Raw genomic sequence first — 17,531 nt, 5'->3', positions numbered from 1 at the left:
TTTTTAGTCTCTCTGTTGTTTCTTAGTTTAATTAAGAAAAGGAATTCCAATTAATGTTGCAAACGTATGTTCCACAGTTCTGAACCACTGCAGAATAAATTTATGTGATGTTCCATACTAAGAGGGAATGGCAGTGGAATAGACAAACAGAATAAAAATAGTTTTTCTAAGGTAAAATGTAAATAATGTAAAAAATTTTGAATGGGAAACTTAGACCATTAGACTTTATGTTGAAATGGGTGTTATATCCACACTGTGAACTTGGCTGACAGCCCTTTTTCCCAGTCTCATTTTCCTTTCATGTTTAACACCACCTACTTCATTTTCAGTTTGACTCTTGCTTTGTCCCTTCCCAAATCCCCAGTTCTGATGGTGTCAGTGCCCAGCAGCTTGGCCTCTCTGTGCTGACAGCTGGGCTCCGCTGATCGGCCAGTGCCAGTTGCAGCACTGATGATGTGTTTACCAGGTGCTTTTCCAAGTCCTGCCTGCTCTGCCAAGGTACCATGGATCTATTTTTGGCTGGCCTGTGTAGTCCTAGCCTTGTGAAGGTCAGTGAAATAGTTTCTCCACCTTGCCAGACCAGCCTTGCAGCAACAGCAGTAAAGCACTTCCAACATCCACCACAGGGTGATCAAAAATACTTCTTCCTGCTGGTAGAGAACCAGGAGAAGGCAGTGGGACAAGATGGAGATGGCAGGGTGCAGAGGTGGACAAGAGAAGAGATGCACATTCCTTAATGGCCTCACAGAGTTGGATAAAGATGGGGAGAGGCAAGACTGTTAAGCTTTTCTCTGACCACCACCCACAGTCTGCATGGGGTGAGGGCAGCCAGTCCTGGGAAATTATCACCCCCTTGGCTGGCAAGGCAGTACCTGGGATACCAGGGTCCTGTTCAACCAGGATGTTGAGGTCCTGCTCCAGCAAAAGACTGTTGCAACAGCTAACAGCCAGGGACGTGCCTTTATGAAGATGGGTTTTGAGGGAGTTCTGCACCTACAGACTGGTGAAGAGGTGATTAGGGGCATCTAACTGCAGCCTACAATTGTTTGCTGGAGTCAACAAGAACGACGGAGCCATGTTCTTCACTGGTGCGGATCACAGAGCAGGAGGGGACGACTGAAGAGCTGCTTGCGAGGCAGAAGCAGGATGAGGACTAACGTTCCCGGCAGCTAGGCAGGGCAGCACCGGACTGCCTGGAGGGCAGTAAATCTCCCTCCTTGCCCGTGATCAGGGGCAGGCCACGGAGAGCCACGGCGCGCCTGCTCCATGCCGGGCGCGGGCCTGCACGGCCCCAGAGGCCGCGTCCAATCGGCCCAGCCTCCGCGGCCCGGACAGCGTCAGTAACCACCAAGCAAATGGCGCACGGCGAAACACCGCCCCTTCCTCGCCGCCCTCCCTCGGGCGCCGGGCGGACGAGGTGGTGCCGCCCCGGTGAAGGGGCCGGGCCGCGGTGAGGGCCGAGGGGCTGGACGGCCCCAGTCCGGAACGGCGGCGGCGCCGGGGGCGGGCGGCACCGCCTCAAGATGGCGGAGTACGTGCAGGTGCTGAAGCGGGCGCTGAAGCACCTCGGCGGCCACGGCGGCGTCCGTGGCGCCGTGTGGCAACTGTTGAGGTAACAGGGCGCCCGGAGCAGGCGGCGAGGGGGCTCCCCGCTCCCGCATCGCCGCACCGCGGGGTCACCTTGGCGGCTGGGCGGGTCGGTCGCGGGCGCTCGGCCCCGCACGGAGCGGGGTTGGCGGAGTGAGGGAACGACACGGGGCGGCCGCCGCTCACCGCAGCGACGGGGTGGTCGGCGGGCTCTGCCTCACGGCGGGCGGCGCCGGGCCTGGCCTCAGCAGGAAGCCGCTCCGTACAGCCCTCCGTGCGCTCCGCCGAGGGGCGGTGTGCTGGGCCGGTACGGCTCGCTGCCCCGCGTCCCGGTCGGCGGTGGATACTGTGGTCAGAGCGGTTCCCAGGCAGGCTCCGGTCTTTGTTTTCTCTTTTTTAGGCATCTTAGTAGGTTCCTGGATGCTGAGCTGTCAGTATCGCCCAGACAGGTTTTGCCGGTGTCCAGGCTCAGTCCTTAGTCCTCTTGCCACAGCCGTGCCCGCCGTGGTGACGCTGTGCCCTTGCTGCAGCCACCTCCTGTGCTGCTGCCGGCCGCCATCGCGCTGGCCCAGCGGCCCTTTGCTCCGATCACCGCAGGTTGGCGGCGGCGTTCTTGAACTGAATCTGAAAGCCGTGCTTCTGCCGAAATTCTGCGGTGTAAAGCAGAGAATCAATTTATCTGTCATACCGGCTGTAATTCTTCAATGCTTCAAGCTCTACATCTGCCTCTTTGGCAACAGGTTGTCACCGTTGACCTGTGCTCACCTTTGGATGACCACCAGCCCCAGTGGCATTTTCTGCAGAACTAGTTGCAGCCTTTGTTTCCAGTCATGTCTGCGTAGTTTGTTCCCCAAGCACAGAACCTTGCACTCATCCGTGTTAAACTTTTTCTCTTTTTTTTCCCCCACTCACATCTCATCTCTACCATGTGAAGAGTATTTTGAATTGTGATACAGTGTGCTTGAAGCTCTTCCCAAATAGGAGGAGCTGCACATTTACAAAGGTACTTTATTTCATTCAGGTCCTTGATGAAATGTAGGGTGGAGGTCTGAATGTTATATGATCCAAATTTGGCAGTGTCAGTAACCTGTGTTCTTTGTAGATGGTCTTGGAAAAGTAATAGAACATTTCTTCAGGGTACAGCAAATGTTGTAGGCCATGACCACATAGGCCAAAAGCCTTTTTTTAATCAACAGTGGGAAGTCAGAGGAGTATGGGATAGGGAGGATTCACAAAAATAAATTTCCCTGTTATATATCAAGGACTCTCTCATGCCAGAATAAACAAGCCAACCTTTCTGAGCCTTCTTGAAGACTTTTTTTTTCCTCCAATCATCATAATAGCCCTTTTTGTGTTATTTCTTGTAGCCTAAATGGATTTGTTTTGAACAGTTAAACATAACATTTTACCCAGTTGCTGATCAGGCCTTGTCAGTATTTTCATACAGTGACTTTAGTACTTGCTTTGCTCACTGAAGACAGCTCAGTTCACCTGGTATATCCCAGGATCCGCTTGTCCTTTTTTTTCCCCATATGCCATTTAATTGGCAGCTCATTATTGCCTTGTGACATCCAGATGTTTTCTTTGTGATTACACGCACAGTGCTTCAGCTCTTGCTACTCTCCAGGTGCATCACCTTGTGCTATGACCTTCATACCATTGAATTTCTTTCTGGTGTGGTACCACTCCAGCCCTGAAGACAGTACAGAATTTCCTGTACAATAATGTGACCTTCCTCTCTGTGATAATACCATCATCTGTCAGACCCCTGTGCTTTTGAGGGGGGTGGGGGTGTATTCCTGTTTTGGTTTTGTTTTGCTCAGGAACCTTGTGAAGTGTTAAATACGGCTACAAACATGTAGCATGTTGTCTTCTTCCTGTCAGTCAATGTATGGCTCCCTTTACAATTATTATACATTTAAAATGTTTTTTTCATTTGTTTTGTGACACTATATTGTATACTTTTCTGAAGTCAGCTTGACTTTTGGGAGGTCTCAGCTTCTGTATACCTACTAGCTCTGGTGACTGGCAGCTTCTGGCTTTTCTGTCTCCACTGTAGAAAGCAGCTCAGATCTTCCTCTTGCACAACTTTTTAGAAGGAAATTTCAAGCTGTTAAGCAGTATAAGTTAAGACAATATATGATTTCTCTGGCTAGTATTTTACTGTTACTATTTTCTGTCATCCCCCCAAGTTGTTTTCTCCACTTTGTTTCACTTCCTCAGGCTGTAGCTATTACAGTGGCAGTTCTCAAGAAGAAGTGGGGCTGGGGAAATGAAAGTGTAGAAGAGTTTAAGTATTAGGTTTCACCAGAGTGCCTCTTCCAAAGCACATCTTAATGAATGTCTTCTCAGGTAGCTTTTGTGAGTCAAAGATCACAGACTGTGTTGACATCTTTCTACCACGTAGAAAAAGGGAGCTGGCAAGACCGGAGGCGGTACTCTCTTTTTTTTTCTTTCAGAAGACTGAAGTTAGAAGTGTGCTAGGTGGAGAATCACACGTGATCCTCATAACCATACCAACCACAAACATAGCTGCTGCCTCTCCTTCACCTTTCAAGCCACTGAATCTTCCATCCCAGCTCAAGGAATAGACTTGGCGCTTACAGGAAGAGTAATCAAGATGTATCTTTCTTGCAACAACTGATGTGTTTAAGAACATCAGTTCAGTAACTTGGAAAAACGATTTACCCAGGTCAGGCAACTCTTTCTCTGGAAGGGTTTTATTCTGAATTTCCCTGCTTTTCTCTCTTTTTTCCCCACTAAGGTGGCTGGAACAGGTTTTGTGCAGTAGAATTCAAATTATTAAGAGCCTATGCACCTGGAAACATTATTCTTGCTCAAGACTTGGTGAATTGGCTGGAAAATGTCTTCTGGAAGCCATAAATATCTCTTAAGTATTTCAAATTGGTATTCGGGGCATGGAATCGGGACAAGGGCATAAGAACCCTTACAAGAAAGGGAGGGAAAGAAGGAAGGGAGAGCAGCAGTGAAATGGCTCTTCTTTTTCTGAAGCTGGGAGCTCAGGCTTGGATGACTGAGCCAGAGATCTTTGGGTGTTTCGTTGACAGATGAGGCCTGTGTCAGAGAATCTTTCTGCCTGGGACCACAGAGGTTTAAAAATGAGTACTTGGTGGTGTGATTATCGCTTTCATGCACCCTGGGAGAAAAGACAACAAAAAAAACTTTATTCTTTATAGTTAAACTCCCAACTAAGGAAGCCTGCATATGCACATCCCTTCTGTCACCTGGGACTGAGTTGAGTATGCGTATAATACTACAAACAACTAAAACCTTTGAGAGTAAACTTTTCCTCATGTAATTCTGCCTGGGATAAATGTCAGTAAAAAGGAAAGCAAAGATGAAGATCTAAGGGGGAAAGAGCACTTCAGTAATTTTAAGGTTTTGTCAATAGAATGTAGATCATAGGTTCCGTTTAACTATTTATACGTACAGTAATGTTAAAATGTGTTCTGTATAAAGAATTGAAACTGGTATATACCTTACCTGGGTTACTATAAGAGTGGTAGGGTAAATGCTTGCATCTTTCACAGTTATACAAAAACTAGAAAGTAATAATAGTAATTTAGGGTTTAGCATGCATTTCCTTGGCAAGCAGCTACAATGGCTTAAAGTATTATTATTCCTTTCCTGGAAATTAGTGCCCCCATATATGGGCATCTTAAGCCACATCTTAAGCTGCTTCAGTGCTGACCACTTTCCATGGCAACTCAAGTTGAAATGGTAGGAACAAATAGTTGAGAAGGATGGTAACATCTTCAACTAAGTGAACTAACATGTGTCTCTGGGACTTCCACCCACTTAAGGTTTTGTGGGTGTTAAATGGTGCTATATTGCAGAGTTGCTTTGTCTTTCACTATAAAGAGCTTTTACATAAATAATAGCCCCCCCAAACCTTTTTGTATGACTTTTATTAGCCTGCATGTGGGGTGTGTGCTAAAGGCACGCTGACAGTAGTTGCAGGAATTGGTGATTATGTTTTGCAATCCTTAAGCTTGAATATTTTTTTTAAATAGCTTTACATATATGTGTTTAGGAGTTTTCATTACAGATTTTTACCAGCCCCTAAGAAACCTCTATCATAACTTCATTCTAAGATGATGTCAGTTGAAACTGTTGTTTTGGGAATTCACAGAGTCAATGATTTGAAGACTGGTACGCTGATAGGAATTGACAAATATGGAAACAAATACTATGAAGACAAAAGAAACTTCTTTGGTATGTGTGCTAATGTGAACACCTCCTGACTGACTGTCCAACGTTGTATAGCTTGTATAGTTTCTGCTAGTGAAATAGAACTTGTTGCCTGTCTGACTTTCTCGCACTTGGCTTGTGTGAGTCTTAGAGTGGGGTCTCATAGAAATGCTTTGACATCTTCTGTTTCTCTACTGCTTCCCTCAATTCATTTGCAAACATAGCCAATCTGAAATAATAAATACGGGATAAATATAAGGCAGTCAGATGCTCTCCATGTAGATATGCCTGTATGAGAATGTGACTGAGAGCTGAATTTGGTCCTTGACCCAAAAGCTGATAGCTTATTGGGTGGGGTAAGAAAAAGAACTGCCTTCAAATCTGCTTCACAACGCTACTTATATGGTCACTTCAGGGCAAAGAAACACAGGTTGGCTTAAACTTCCTATTACTTTAAGTAATGGGATTTAAAAAAAACATTTGTAGAGTTTTGTAGAGTAGAGATTTGTAGAGTAGAAAGGTAGCACCTAAAACAACAAAAGTGACATGTAAGCAGTTGACACCCTGGTTAGACCAAGCTCTGCCTACTGTAGGTTGACTCGTAGGGTACCTGGGGGATAGCGGTTGCTGGTAAACGTTGCTTGGTAGTTTTATATGGCTGAAACTTAGTTTAATCTTAGGTTACTAAGTCCCCAAACCTATTTCTCTGTCTGAAAATTTTTTAAGTTCCTATTTCCCCATTACTTATACAATAACTAATACTCACTTCCTTGTGAGCATGTTAGATTCAGCTATATAAAAATACAGTAACAGTGGAAATACAGAAGACTTAGAAAAATAAAAGCTGTACTGACTTTGAAATAAGTGCCCATAATGGTAGATACTTTTTGTCAAAATACTTTTCCTTGTGTTCTCATTAATTCTGTTCTTTATATGATTTTTTTTTTTTTTTTGAGCTAAAACAGTATTTCTGTTTGTTTTAAGGTCGACACAGATGGGTAATCTATACTAACGAAATGAATGGCAAAAATACGTTTTGGGAAGTTGATGGAAGTATGGTGCCCCCCGAATGGTAAACCATTTAGCTTAATAATGTGGACAGATACCAATTGTGTAATTGCCTGTATATTTTCTTGTATTACAAAGCAGAAAATTAAAAAAAAAACCACAACAACCCACAAACCCACAATTTTATGGTAATAAAATTTTCTTGTATGGTGATATCTTCTATATGACCAGAAGATTTCAGACTGTTTACTTTTAATTTTGAACTGCATTCATAATGTTATATTGCTCACTGTCCTGGCAGTCACACTCACTGCTTCTTGAAACGAGAAAAGCATTTTGCCAGCCATATTGAGCATGTCAAGCCGGTCTTCCAATTTTCCTTATTAGTTGTGATTCCATCTTAATGGTTTGGCAAAGCCTACAGTAGCATTGAGCCGGCAAAGGTAGAAAAAATATTTTTATTATGCATTCTAGACAAGAACATAAGGCAATGATGGAACAAAATTCCTTAATCCACAGCCATTAACAGCATAATTATTTCAGTTCATATACATTGATAATCTACAAGATGATGAACAGCAAAGGGCCAGGATGCTCTGTATGTTGACTGCTACTTGACTATAACTTTTTGTAAGGTTTTGTTTTCTGTTCATGCATTTCAGTAATAATTCTGTACAACCTTGAGTTCCACAAGATCTCTGTCCGCACAGCTGTTAATACTTTTTTTGTCTTCCTAAACAACTCGGGAAAAACACACACCTAAAAAAGTAACAGTGTATGCTAGCAAAACCAGTTTCTACCCAATTCTTGAGGAATACAAATAGCACTTCAGCCACTGTCGTGGTTTAGCCCCAGCTGGCAACTAAGCACCACGCAGCGCTCCCTCACTCCCCCTTCCACAGTGGGACGGGGGAGAGAATTAGGAAAAACCTCGTGGGTTGAGATAAACACGGTTTAATAGGACAGAAAGAAAGAAGGGAACAACAATGATAATAGCAACAAAGGAATGTACAAGAACAAGTGATGCCCAATACAGAAATTGCTCACCACCCAGTGATCGACAGCCCGTCCCCGAGCAGCGATTTCCGCCCCCCGGCCAACTCCAGTTTATGTACTGGGCATGACGTCGGATGGTAGGGAATATCTCTTTGGCCAGTCTGGGTCAGCTGTCCCGCCTGTGTCCCCTCCCAGCTTCCCGTGCACCCCCAGCCTGCTTGCTGGCAGGCCAGCACGAGAAGCTGGACTGTCCTTGACTGCTCAGCAACAACGCAAAACATCAGCACATTATCAACAGTTCCTCATCCCAAATCCAAAACACAGTCTCACACTAGCTTCTGTGAAGAAAACCAGCTCTATCCTGGCTGAAACCAGGACAGCCACAAAGCAATGAAAGGTGATAGGAAGTAAAAGGTGCTTGGGTAGACTGAGCATTGGGTTTTATTATTCCTGTGAGAGATGTTCTGTGCCAAGGCTGAGACTGATTACGTAAACTGCTAAATTATGACTCTTGTTAGAACATTTGAGAAATGCATGGGTTGACTGTCTAGGTCGTCAGTTTTGTTTCAAATTCTCCCAGCCTTAAAATTGTGTTTAATGCAGTTCATGATTTTTTTCTGTCTTCTCCTGTAAGAGGTAAATGGCATTGTTTTTTAGAAGTGACATTAGAATCTCCAAAACTAGGACGTTCATGCCAGTGTAGGGCTGTTCCTTGTTATTTGCATAATAGCTGTTGTTTGGTTCTAATTTTTATCCTTTCACTATTAGAATGTCCTGGTTTTCAAGATTTTCCTGATTTTTGAGACATGGGTTTGTTGGGGTATTTTTTTTTTTTTTTCTTTTTGTTCGTGCTTATATGTTTTTTATTGTGTCCTTACAAACCTAGATAAAGGGTTTCTTCCTGAGTATCAAAATGATGTTTCTAGGATTAAGTAGCTTGTTTAGATCACATAAATTAGTGAGATAGTTTTCCTATCAATGTGGAAAAAATTGCCCTAGAAAAAACAGTAAATGTTTCATTATTTTCAAGACTGGACAGTGCAGTGGGGTATGAAAGGGTAAACAGTCCTGTATTCTAAGGTATTTTTGTCAGGAAACTTAGTTGTGCAGTACTGTTCAGTTTTTTTGTTTGGGTTTTTTTTTGTTGCTGATAAATTTGTATGTCCCATGGCAACCTTAGATGTTTATTCTTATGTAGGAATCCTAGCTTTGTGACACATCTAAATCACTGACTTGTAATTCTATATCGTTTAGATGTATCTTTAAAAATAGAAGTATTACGACTGGGAATGAATGCTGTCTTTTAAGACTGTGGTTTTTTTCATCTGGTGGTATAGTGTCTTAAATTTTTAACATGGCATAGACTTCTGAATTGAGACTTTTAATATATTGTACAAGTTGCTGTGAATGTAACACTGGGGTTGTGCAATGACACAGGAAACAGTGAGTGGGTTTTCTTGGTCCCAGAAATTTGTTGGAAATAAATTAGATTTTGTGAAATTACTTCTACTAACAGAGAGATTAATTTGGTCCGTACTATAATAGTATCTGGCCTGTCAGTTGTAAAAAATGTTTATTTCTGAAAGCACTTCCCCTCCCTTCAATAGATGGAAACTTGAGACAAGTTTGTCATCCTTGGGTCAACTGGGAAGTATATAAATTACCATTGTAACAGCTGGGTTGTGATGTGAATACTTCTGAACACGGATTTTTGACTCTGGTTTTTAGATAACTCATGTCAGTAGAGCATTGTGTGGTTATGTTGTTGTACCCTCTGCAGGTGGAAGCAGGTGTTACTACACGGTTTATGCTGGTGTTACTTTCAGAAAATATTTTGCAATTCTTGTGCCTAAAAATGGCACTTACAACAAAATTGAGGTTAAAGACCAGGGCTAACCTGGAGATTTCAGATTTTCTGGGAGTTTTTTAATAGTAATATGAGTTTTAAATTATTTTGAAGTACTCTTATAAAAATCCTACTGTATGTGTAGTTACATTATTTTCTTGGAAAGTACAGAGAACACTAGCAGATGTGCAGGAAAAACACTTTCTTCCTTTTTATTTTTTTTTTCCCAGTATAAGTCATACTACAGGTCACTTTTCCCATGTTTCTGGTTGTTGAATACACTGTGCATCTTAAAGTATAATTTTGTGGTCAGTCATGTGCCTTCAGGATTGTGGAATATGAATGATGAAATACAATGAGGTGGAACTTGCATTTCATGTGTGGTGAACTGGAAAAAGCATTTTGGTATATTGAAAAGTTCTAAAAACAACTGTCTGGAAAAAATGAAATGGGAATTCATTTAGCTACCCTTTACCTTCTGTCAGATACTGGAGAAAAGGAAAAAGCAGCAAGAAAAAACACTTCATATGTCATAACATATTGTAGTACCATTTTTAGGAAGTACTGAATATTTTCAGTATTCTGAAATAAGTGGTGTAATGGCTTTTGACAACGGATGAACTGAAATCACAGTCTGAAGGAAATGAAAAGAGTTGTTTTGACATATGTCTACTATAGAGGGAATTGAGATTTGTTGCTTTTTTGAAATGTTGCCATACCAGAATATGTAGGCTTGTGGTGTATTCTGATTTGGTTGTGTTATTTAACCTCTTTATTGCTCTGGATTTTCTTTTCTTATCTACAGAATCAAGATGTTGGAGACAAGTTAGTTAGATTTTTTTTTTTTTTAATTCCTCAGTACTTACATTGGGAATGATTAGTATTAATCTTCTTGTAACACTATACAAGATACTGGGCACATTTTTTTCCTACACAAAGACATCTTTTAGACTTGTTAGACAAAATACTGGTTTCATCTGCTACTGTTCAGAGCATGTTGTTTGCAGGGACTTAGTACTTCCTTTTTTGAACACAGTGATCAGATCTGCTCTGTGAACATATAAACGATAAAAGTTAAAACTGTTTATAGCAGTGCCTGTATGCACTCTATTTAGTGCTTTTATAGATGTCTCCATTACAGAATTGCTCTAATCATTGGGCTGTGTATTGAGCTCATTTCCATTTTACTGTTCCATTAGAAGGCCCAGTATCACCTTTTGTTCCTCATTCATTTATCTCCCAACCTAAAAGTACTACAGTTAGAAAATCATCTCCAGGAGCAGCATGTGATACTATTTTGTACAACTGGCATATGCTGCTTCATGCACATGTTCACATTCACGTGTAGTCACAACTTAGGCACAGATGCGCTCTGTAGTTACAGAGTTACATTAAAAGCAAAATTTATTTGTGTTTGCTCAAAAAATAATCAGAAACCAAGCAGGAAGATAGTACGGATAAATTGACTTTCAGGTTTAATATTTTATAGTTTTGGCTCTCTAGAAAAGCTTTTGAAAGGTTTCAAGAAAGAAAACGTTAGTGTTAATCTTAAGAGGAGCATGTGCCTCCTTGAAGGAGGAATCCCTGAGCAGCTTGTAAGTATTAGTCAGGGTACCAAAAGTATTTTCACAGACAAAGAGTTTTCATAGTAAAAACTGGCTATCTGGAATGTGTACTACTTGATAATAATGCAGTTTTCTCTCTTCCTAGGGTAAGGGCTATAGGGGTTATAGTTCTCTCCATCCACTCTCCCACCCGCCCCGGTAGAAGCAGATTTGTATCACAGGCAAGCTGAGGCTTACATGGAATGTTCTGGGCAGGTTTGTTAGTAAAGGAGGTATGCTTATAGCAAGTGTTAGCTTTTTTTTTCCCCCATAATCAAAGGCTGCACAGAGTGAAGTATTAGGGGTGTAATACACAGATGATGAATCGAAGAGCTCAGTACTGCTTTTTTCATTAATATAATTACCAGCTGCAGATTATCTGGACTCATAAGTTTGGCAACATGGTAAGCTGCGTTGTCTCACTTTGCAATCCCAAGAGGAAAAGGAGGAGTGAAGTCATATGGCTGGGTGTAGAGATGGAGAGCAGGACCCTGCTCTGCTGGCACCAGCAGCCTCTTACTTTGTAGTGCGCAGGAGGAGAGCAACTAGCAGTGCTGCAGGATGATCTGGGTTTTATGGGGATGGCAGGTTGACTAAGTCCGCTTTATCACACTGCTGAGAAAGAAGTGTGCCTTCCCGAGAAGTAGGAAGAATTACTGCCTGTACTCATGCAAAGTGACTCTTCCTTTCTGCTTACGACCAGGAAGACTTACATAGGGTATAGCGCTTGACCAGTGGAAGTAACCTGGGGAAGAGCGAAGAGCAGCACAAACAGTCAGATCTCTGAGGACAGTTGGAAATATTTGGGGTTGCTTAAAAAGGAGAGGAAATGACCGTGTGTATGATCTTGAAGCATTTAATCTCTTGCAGAAGAAAAAAGCATAGTCCGTCTTTCACAGATAGATGGGTAGAGTAGGAAGCAGTAGGTTTAAATTACAGAAGTAGTGATACAGATTGGACATTACCTTCCTTACCACTAAAAAATTCTACTCATCTTCACTGGTATAACTTGGTTTGGGAAGATGAGCAAGCCAGTATTACAGCAATTCCCTAACAAGCCGTTGCCTGCTGGGAGTGATGTGGATGTAGCTGATACTTCCTTGGGTCTGAAGCATACGCAGAGTATCTAAATCTCTTTCAGACTTGTATTTCTTGGTTCTCTGAGCCTCACATCTAAGGGTTTGTTGGTTATTTCAACTGAAACAAGGTGAGGGGAGAGGACTGAGTATTTTACAGTCCTTAATCTGTTTGGGATGAGAGGAGAGAGATTTTCAGGTTATGTTCACGTCTCATGCAAAACTTCTCTATGTGTCTGCTTATTCTAGTCATGGGCTCCTATTCGCTAGTCAGTGATCAGGATACTTCTGTAGCTGAAATTTGGAAGAGCACAAGTTTGCTTTTGGAGGATTCTGGGAGGTTCAGCTCAAGCCCGCTGAGGGTGGGCAGCTTGGAACCCAGTTTTCCACTTTCAACAGGGTTGAAAAGAGTTACACTGTGGAGTAAGGCTTCCTTTGGAGAGTATATAAAGTCCATGCAAGTCAAGGCGTGATATCATTGATGCTAGGTGTGCTTCTCATGCACGGCATTCAAAGCCTTTCATGGCTGTCCACACATTGTTCGTTTACCATTTATCTGGTTTAATGTAATTTGGTTTGTGTTTTAGACAAATACTTTGCAAAAACAAATTGACAACTAGTTTATCTATACAAACTACTTAAAAATAATTTGCTCTTTCATGTCCTGTGGGGAAAGAAGAACTAATCTGAGAATAGTTTTCTACTTTTGCAGGGACACTTCATTTTTGCCAGCACTGTCCTATGTATGTATAATGTCTGTCCTGTACTTTGATGTTTTTTTCCTGTGTGATGCAAATTTGACATCTTTGGAAGGAGCTTCAGCAGTGCTAACTTCATACAATGAAACATTTCGAGTTTAACTTCAGTTTAATAGTCTACATCCTCTTTGTGAGTTGATCTGACAGCTGAAGGAGGGAGGAATGTAGCATCTCTGACGTAAAGTGCAAACATACTAAGAAATGTGAAGAAATGTGATATTTTGTAAAACTGCTGCATTTCAAGTCTCCCTCCAAGGAAAACAAAACAAAAAGATTGAACAGAAAAGGAAGGGGGAGTAAAATTTCTGTCCATTCAGTAGCTTTGCAATAAATTTGTGGGGTTTATAACCAGATTAAATGCTAGTGTGGTGTTTTCAGGTAAATGGGATGCTGTCTCATTACTATACAATGCTATCTTATAGTGGCTTGCATGAGAAATCAAAGTTATCTCCTGTGTGTAAACAAGTAAAAACATGTTTCTTGTCCCTTTTTCCTTCCCATTCTTCTCTGCCCTTTGACTGTAACACAGATCTTCACTTCTCTTTTGTCTTATTGCAGCATGGTTACCTTGTTGAAAAAAGTGCATGCTAACAAGTTGGCAAATATCCTGAACTTACGTAGATGGTGCCTGAACCTTGCAGATGCACATATGGTAGTAGCTACGGAGTTTGTGTATCATTGGTTCTTGTTTGACAGCTTGTACATCATATACTTGGCTCTGGTCCCTTGTAGCTTCAGTTTGAAATTTCCTTGCTTTTAAATATTTGTCTAAGACTTAGGAGAAAATTCTACATAGTCTTGAGAGCATCTGAAGATACTTTGAGGTGTCTTTCATCTGTTTACCCAAAGGAAAGTCCAGAGACTTTGCTAGCCTTAGTCTGCTTGGTAGTGACTCTGTGCTGTGATTCAGGAAGCTGCTTCAGCCTCTTCAGAGCTTCTGCTATCCTCCTGATTTTCTTTGCTCTGTGTGAGTTGTCTCCTTCTTTGTAGGTTTTAAGTCATTAATTGCTTTTGAATCCTGTTTTTCTATGCATGGATTTATAAGCAAAGTTTGTATAGAAATCTGGCCATCTGCAAGGTGTCAAATCTCTATTCATGCTGTTAAATCTAGTGCATGAAAAGCTTTTCTTGGGCATCTGGGAGTAGAGTCTATAAGACATCAGGGCTTCAAAGGACTCTTTGAGGGAGGCTGGCAAGGAGAAAGTCTTCCCAAAATAAAGTTTTTAGATTTTACATACTTTTGCTTAAGTGGAGAGTGGGAGCTTTTGTTTGAGAGAACAGACTCTCTGGAAACTGAAATGCTTTTGTAAGCTGCATGTTGGGTTTCTAAGGGGGAATCTGTTGTGACCAGGCTTAACCCCTGAAACTCTTAAATATAAGCATAGCTAATGTTGGATGGAGTTCTAAACAAACTTTTGAAATCTATTCCGCTATTTCAGTACCTGTGACTGTACTGACATGTCTCATTGGTGAGCAATTTTATTTCCACTTTCCAGTGAGAAAATGGGATTTAAGGATTGGTTTAGCTGATCTATTTAAATTTGAGCCCAATTTCATGTTGATGTTAGAACTTCAGAAAATCCTGAAAGCAAATATATTAATTACTCCAAAATACTGTATTTTAAAGGACTTCATGGATTTAGTCTTAGAGAAGCTGGAAAACAATAGTTTAAATGACAGAATAAAATTATTCTGTCAAGTCAATATTGTGATAATTTTCCTGACATTTCAAGGAGCCAGTGTGTGACATAACTACACTTGTAATGACAGAGGTGCCAGACATCACGCAAGCTTGAAATCTAGTTGATTTTAACTGAGCTTTAATACAGTTCTTATGCTCCACCTGCTCCAGCCTGTCTTTCAGGGCCTTTGTAACCACATTTCTGTCTAAGAAGACAATTCTTTGTTTGTCCTGTTGGTGTGCACCACTCTTAGGGGAGCGTGAGGACGGTGAGGCACGGTGACAGGTGCATAGACAGGGTTTTGATTGCAGGATCCCTATCCACTGTTACCAGAAGCATCACTAGGTGAAGGTGTGTGAATTTCTTGCCTCTATATGTTATGGTAAGCAGTTTTCAAAAGCTGAGGCTCCTCTGGAGTGATACTATGAAGCATTTTTAAACACAGTATTTAAGTCAGTATTGGCAGAATGTTGGCAGAACATAGACTGTTCTTTCCCCCTTCCTCCCATGCCACAAACTGTGCTGCTTGGCATTAGCAATGGACACCTGGCTTGTTGGGTATGAGCAAATGATCCCACCTCTGTCAAGTTCTGCCACCTTTGATGCTAGCCATGAGATGGATGGACACGTGAGATCTTGGGTGGTGTGAAGCATGCTAGTATGCAGAGTTCTTCTAACAGGTGTGAACTGGGAGAGGAAATTCACCCAAGGCCAGAGCTTTGTGTAATGTGGCCGGGGCATCTCAGAGGCTGGTAATACCAGGTTTAAGATAGAGCAAGGCCTGATCCTGTATTGTCAGACCACATCATGATTAGTAGTGCTGTTGGGGCCGCCTTCTTCCAGGCAGAAATCATTGCCCAACATCATCTTTTTTAATAGAAGTAGTGAGGAATGTGTACTTCAAATGATACCAGATTTACAAAGGAGAGTGGGGGGAGGAGGAGAGGGATCCCCCTCCCATCCATGTTGCATTGGGTCACTTCATCTGAACGTGTGTATAACTATCAAACTCATTAAGTGGATGACTTTTCCCACAGGAGACCATTCTTTACCTCTAAACAAGCTTTTTCTTCGTACTTTTAAAGGATCTTATGGTTCCATCCCGTTTGATATTCAAGCCAGTTTCCTGGCAGTCCTTATTCCTGCAATGTGTGGCTTTCGTTTGGGGTTTTTGTTTGTTTTTTTACTTACAGAAAATGAACATGTGGCTGACTTTTTTTTTTTAAGTGAGATTTTGTACTAAAGTTATATCCAAAGTTGTGAGTTCTTCTTTTTCTGAAATAAATGTCTTGAAGCTATTGGATTGAAAAGATAATCAACCTTCTGTAGAGCTCTTCAGATTTAGAATATACTTGTCAGTCTGTTTCCCACTACTTTTATTGTTGTTTTGTTTTGCTGTATCAGTGATGTGTGCCAGATTTGTTGCTAAAGGCTGAAGATGGAATTTTTAGGCTTTCTAATAACTGGAATAGAAGACTTACTATTTTTAGGTCAAGTCTTTGGCAAAAGCTGGTTAGCAGAAGCCTCTTTAATTCTACCTCAGTAAAAAATGCATAAGCTTGCAAAAAAAGTCATAACCTCACTTCTCTCATAACTGTGCATACAGTATGACATACATGTAAACTGGCAGATAATTAAAATGTTATTCAGGTTTGAAAGTTGCTTTGGGCACTGAAATAGAAATGGGATAAAATCGATTCAGTTGATCCCTGCTGCACTGTTTCAGTAAATTGTTATGGAAAATACTTTGCTTGATCATTAATGTTGTTTGCACAGGGGAGGATTGACATTTAGTTCAGAGGTAAAGGATAATCACTGTAATCACTTGGTAATTACCCCATTACGGACTGGTATTAATCATTTGATTGTGCAGTCAGTAAACATTTACATTATTGTTTTAGGTGAACCTGCATCATTAATACATATCCCAAGTGGTAGCCTCATGAATGTTTTGGAGATTGTATTGGAATTGCTGTACAGCATAGTCTTCTGGTAATTAAAAAAACAATCAAAAAAATGCCAAAAAGCCCCCAGGCAATAAAACAAAACCAAACCTTGTGGTTTTGTTATTTGTAGTGCTTGCCTTGACCTGGCTGGCTGGTTAAGGCCATACAAACTCCTAACAATTAAATACTCGCTGCCCAAATACTAAGCATACAAAGGAACAGGAAATTCAAACTCAGGTGTGCTTTCAGTTGCTTGGAAGCAGAACTGATATTTATCAGTTACGTTTCTGTAATTACTTTAAATCGGTATGCTGTAGTCTCATTAAAATTCTTACTAGATTAAAATTACACACACACACCCCCCAATCCTTAGTGTCTCTTCAGAGGAGAACCCTTGGGAGTCAGGAGGAAGGCTTGTTACAGACCGTGTAATGTTCCTTAATAACAATGTGTCTTTTTCCCCTTAAGGCATCGCTGGCTTCACTCAATGACGGATGACCCTCCAACTACTCATCCACCAGTCGCTCGTAAATTTATCTGGGAGAACCACAAATTCAATCTGAGTGGCACTCCCGGACAGTACGTACCTTACTCTACTACTCGCAAGAAGATACAAGAGTGGATCCCACCTACAACAGCTAGCAAATAACGACAACAAAAAATGTGACTTGCCTCAGCTTTGGCTTTCAGTGTAAATTGTATTTTCACTGGGTTAGTTCAAAATAAAAGCCTCCTATAACAGCTGTCGTTTAGTTTATTGAATTGCAGGGAAAACAAGTGAGAAAACAATGGGAAGAGGTAGACGACAGAATACAT

General features: G+C 41.5%; 1 protein-coding gene across 1 annotated transcript; it reads left to right on the top strand.

Annotated features, from left to right (window-relative positions):
* Nucleotides 1-1,523: 1,523 nt before the first annotated feature.
* On the top strand, nt 1,524-17,456 carry NDUFA12 (NADH:ubiquinone oxidoreductase subunit A12; the record flags this gene model as incomplete). The annotated part of the gene is made up of 4 exons (XM_081997539.1): nt 1,524-1,612; nt 5,741-5,823; nt 6,784-6,871; nt 17,184-17,456. 4 exons carry the CDS (start codon nt 1,524-1,526, stop codon nt 17,362-17,364), a joined length of 441 nt encoding a protein of 146 aa, XP_081853665.1. The 3' UTR covers nt 17,365-17,456.
* Between the last annotated feature and the right edge of the window lie 75 nt (nt 17,457-17,531).

This window comes from Phaethon aethereus, assembly GCF_964289735.1.
Source record: "Phaethon aethereus genome assembly, chromosome: 1".
NCBI classification, from domain to species: Eukaryota; Metazoa; Chordata; class Aves; order Phaethontiformes; family Phaethontidae; genus Phaethon; species Phaethon aethereus.
This window is presented reverse-complemented; position numbering and strand designations above follow the sequence as displayed.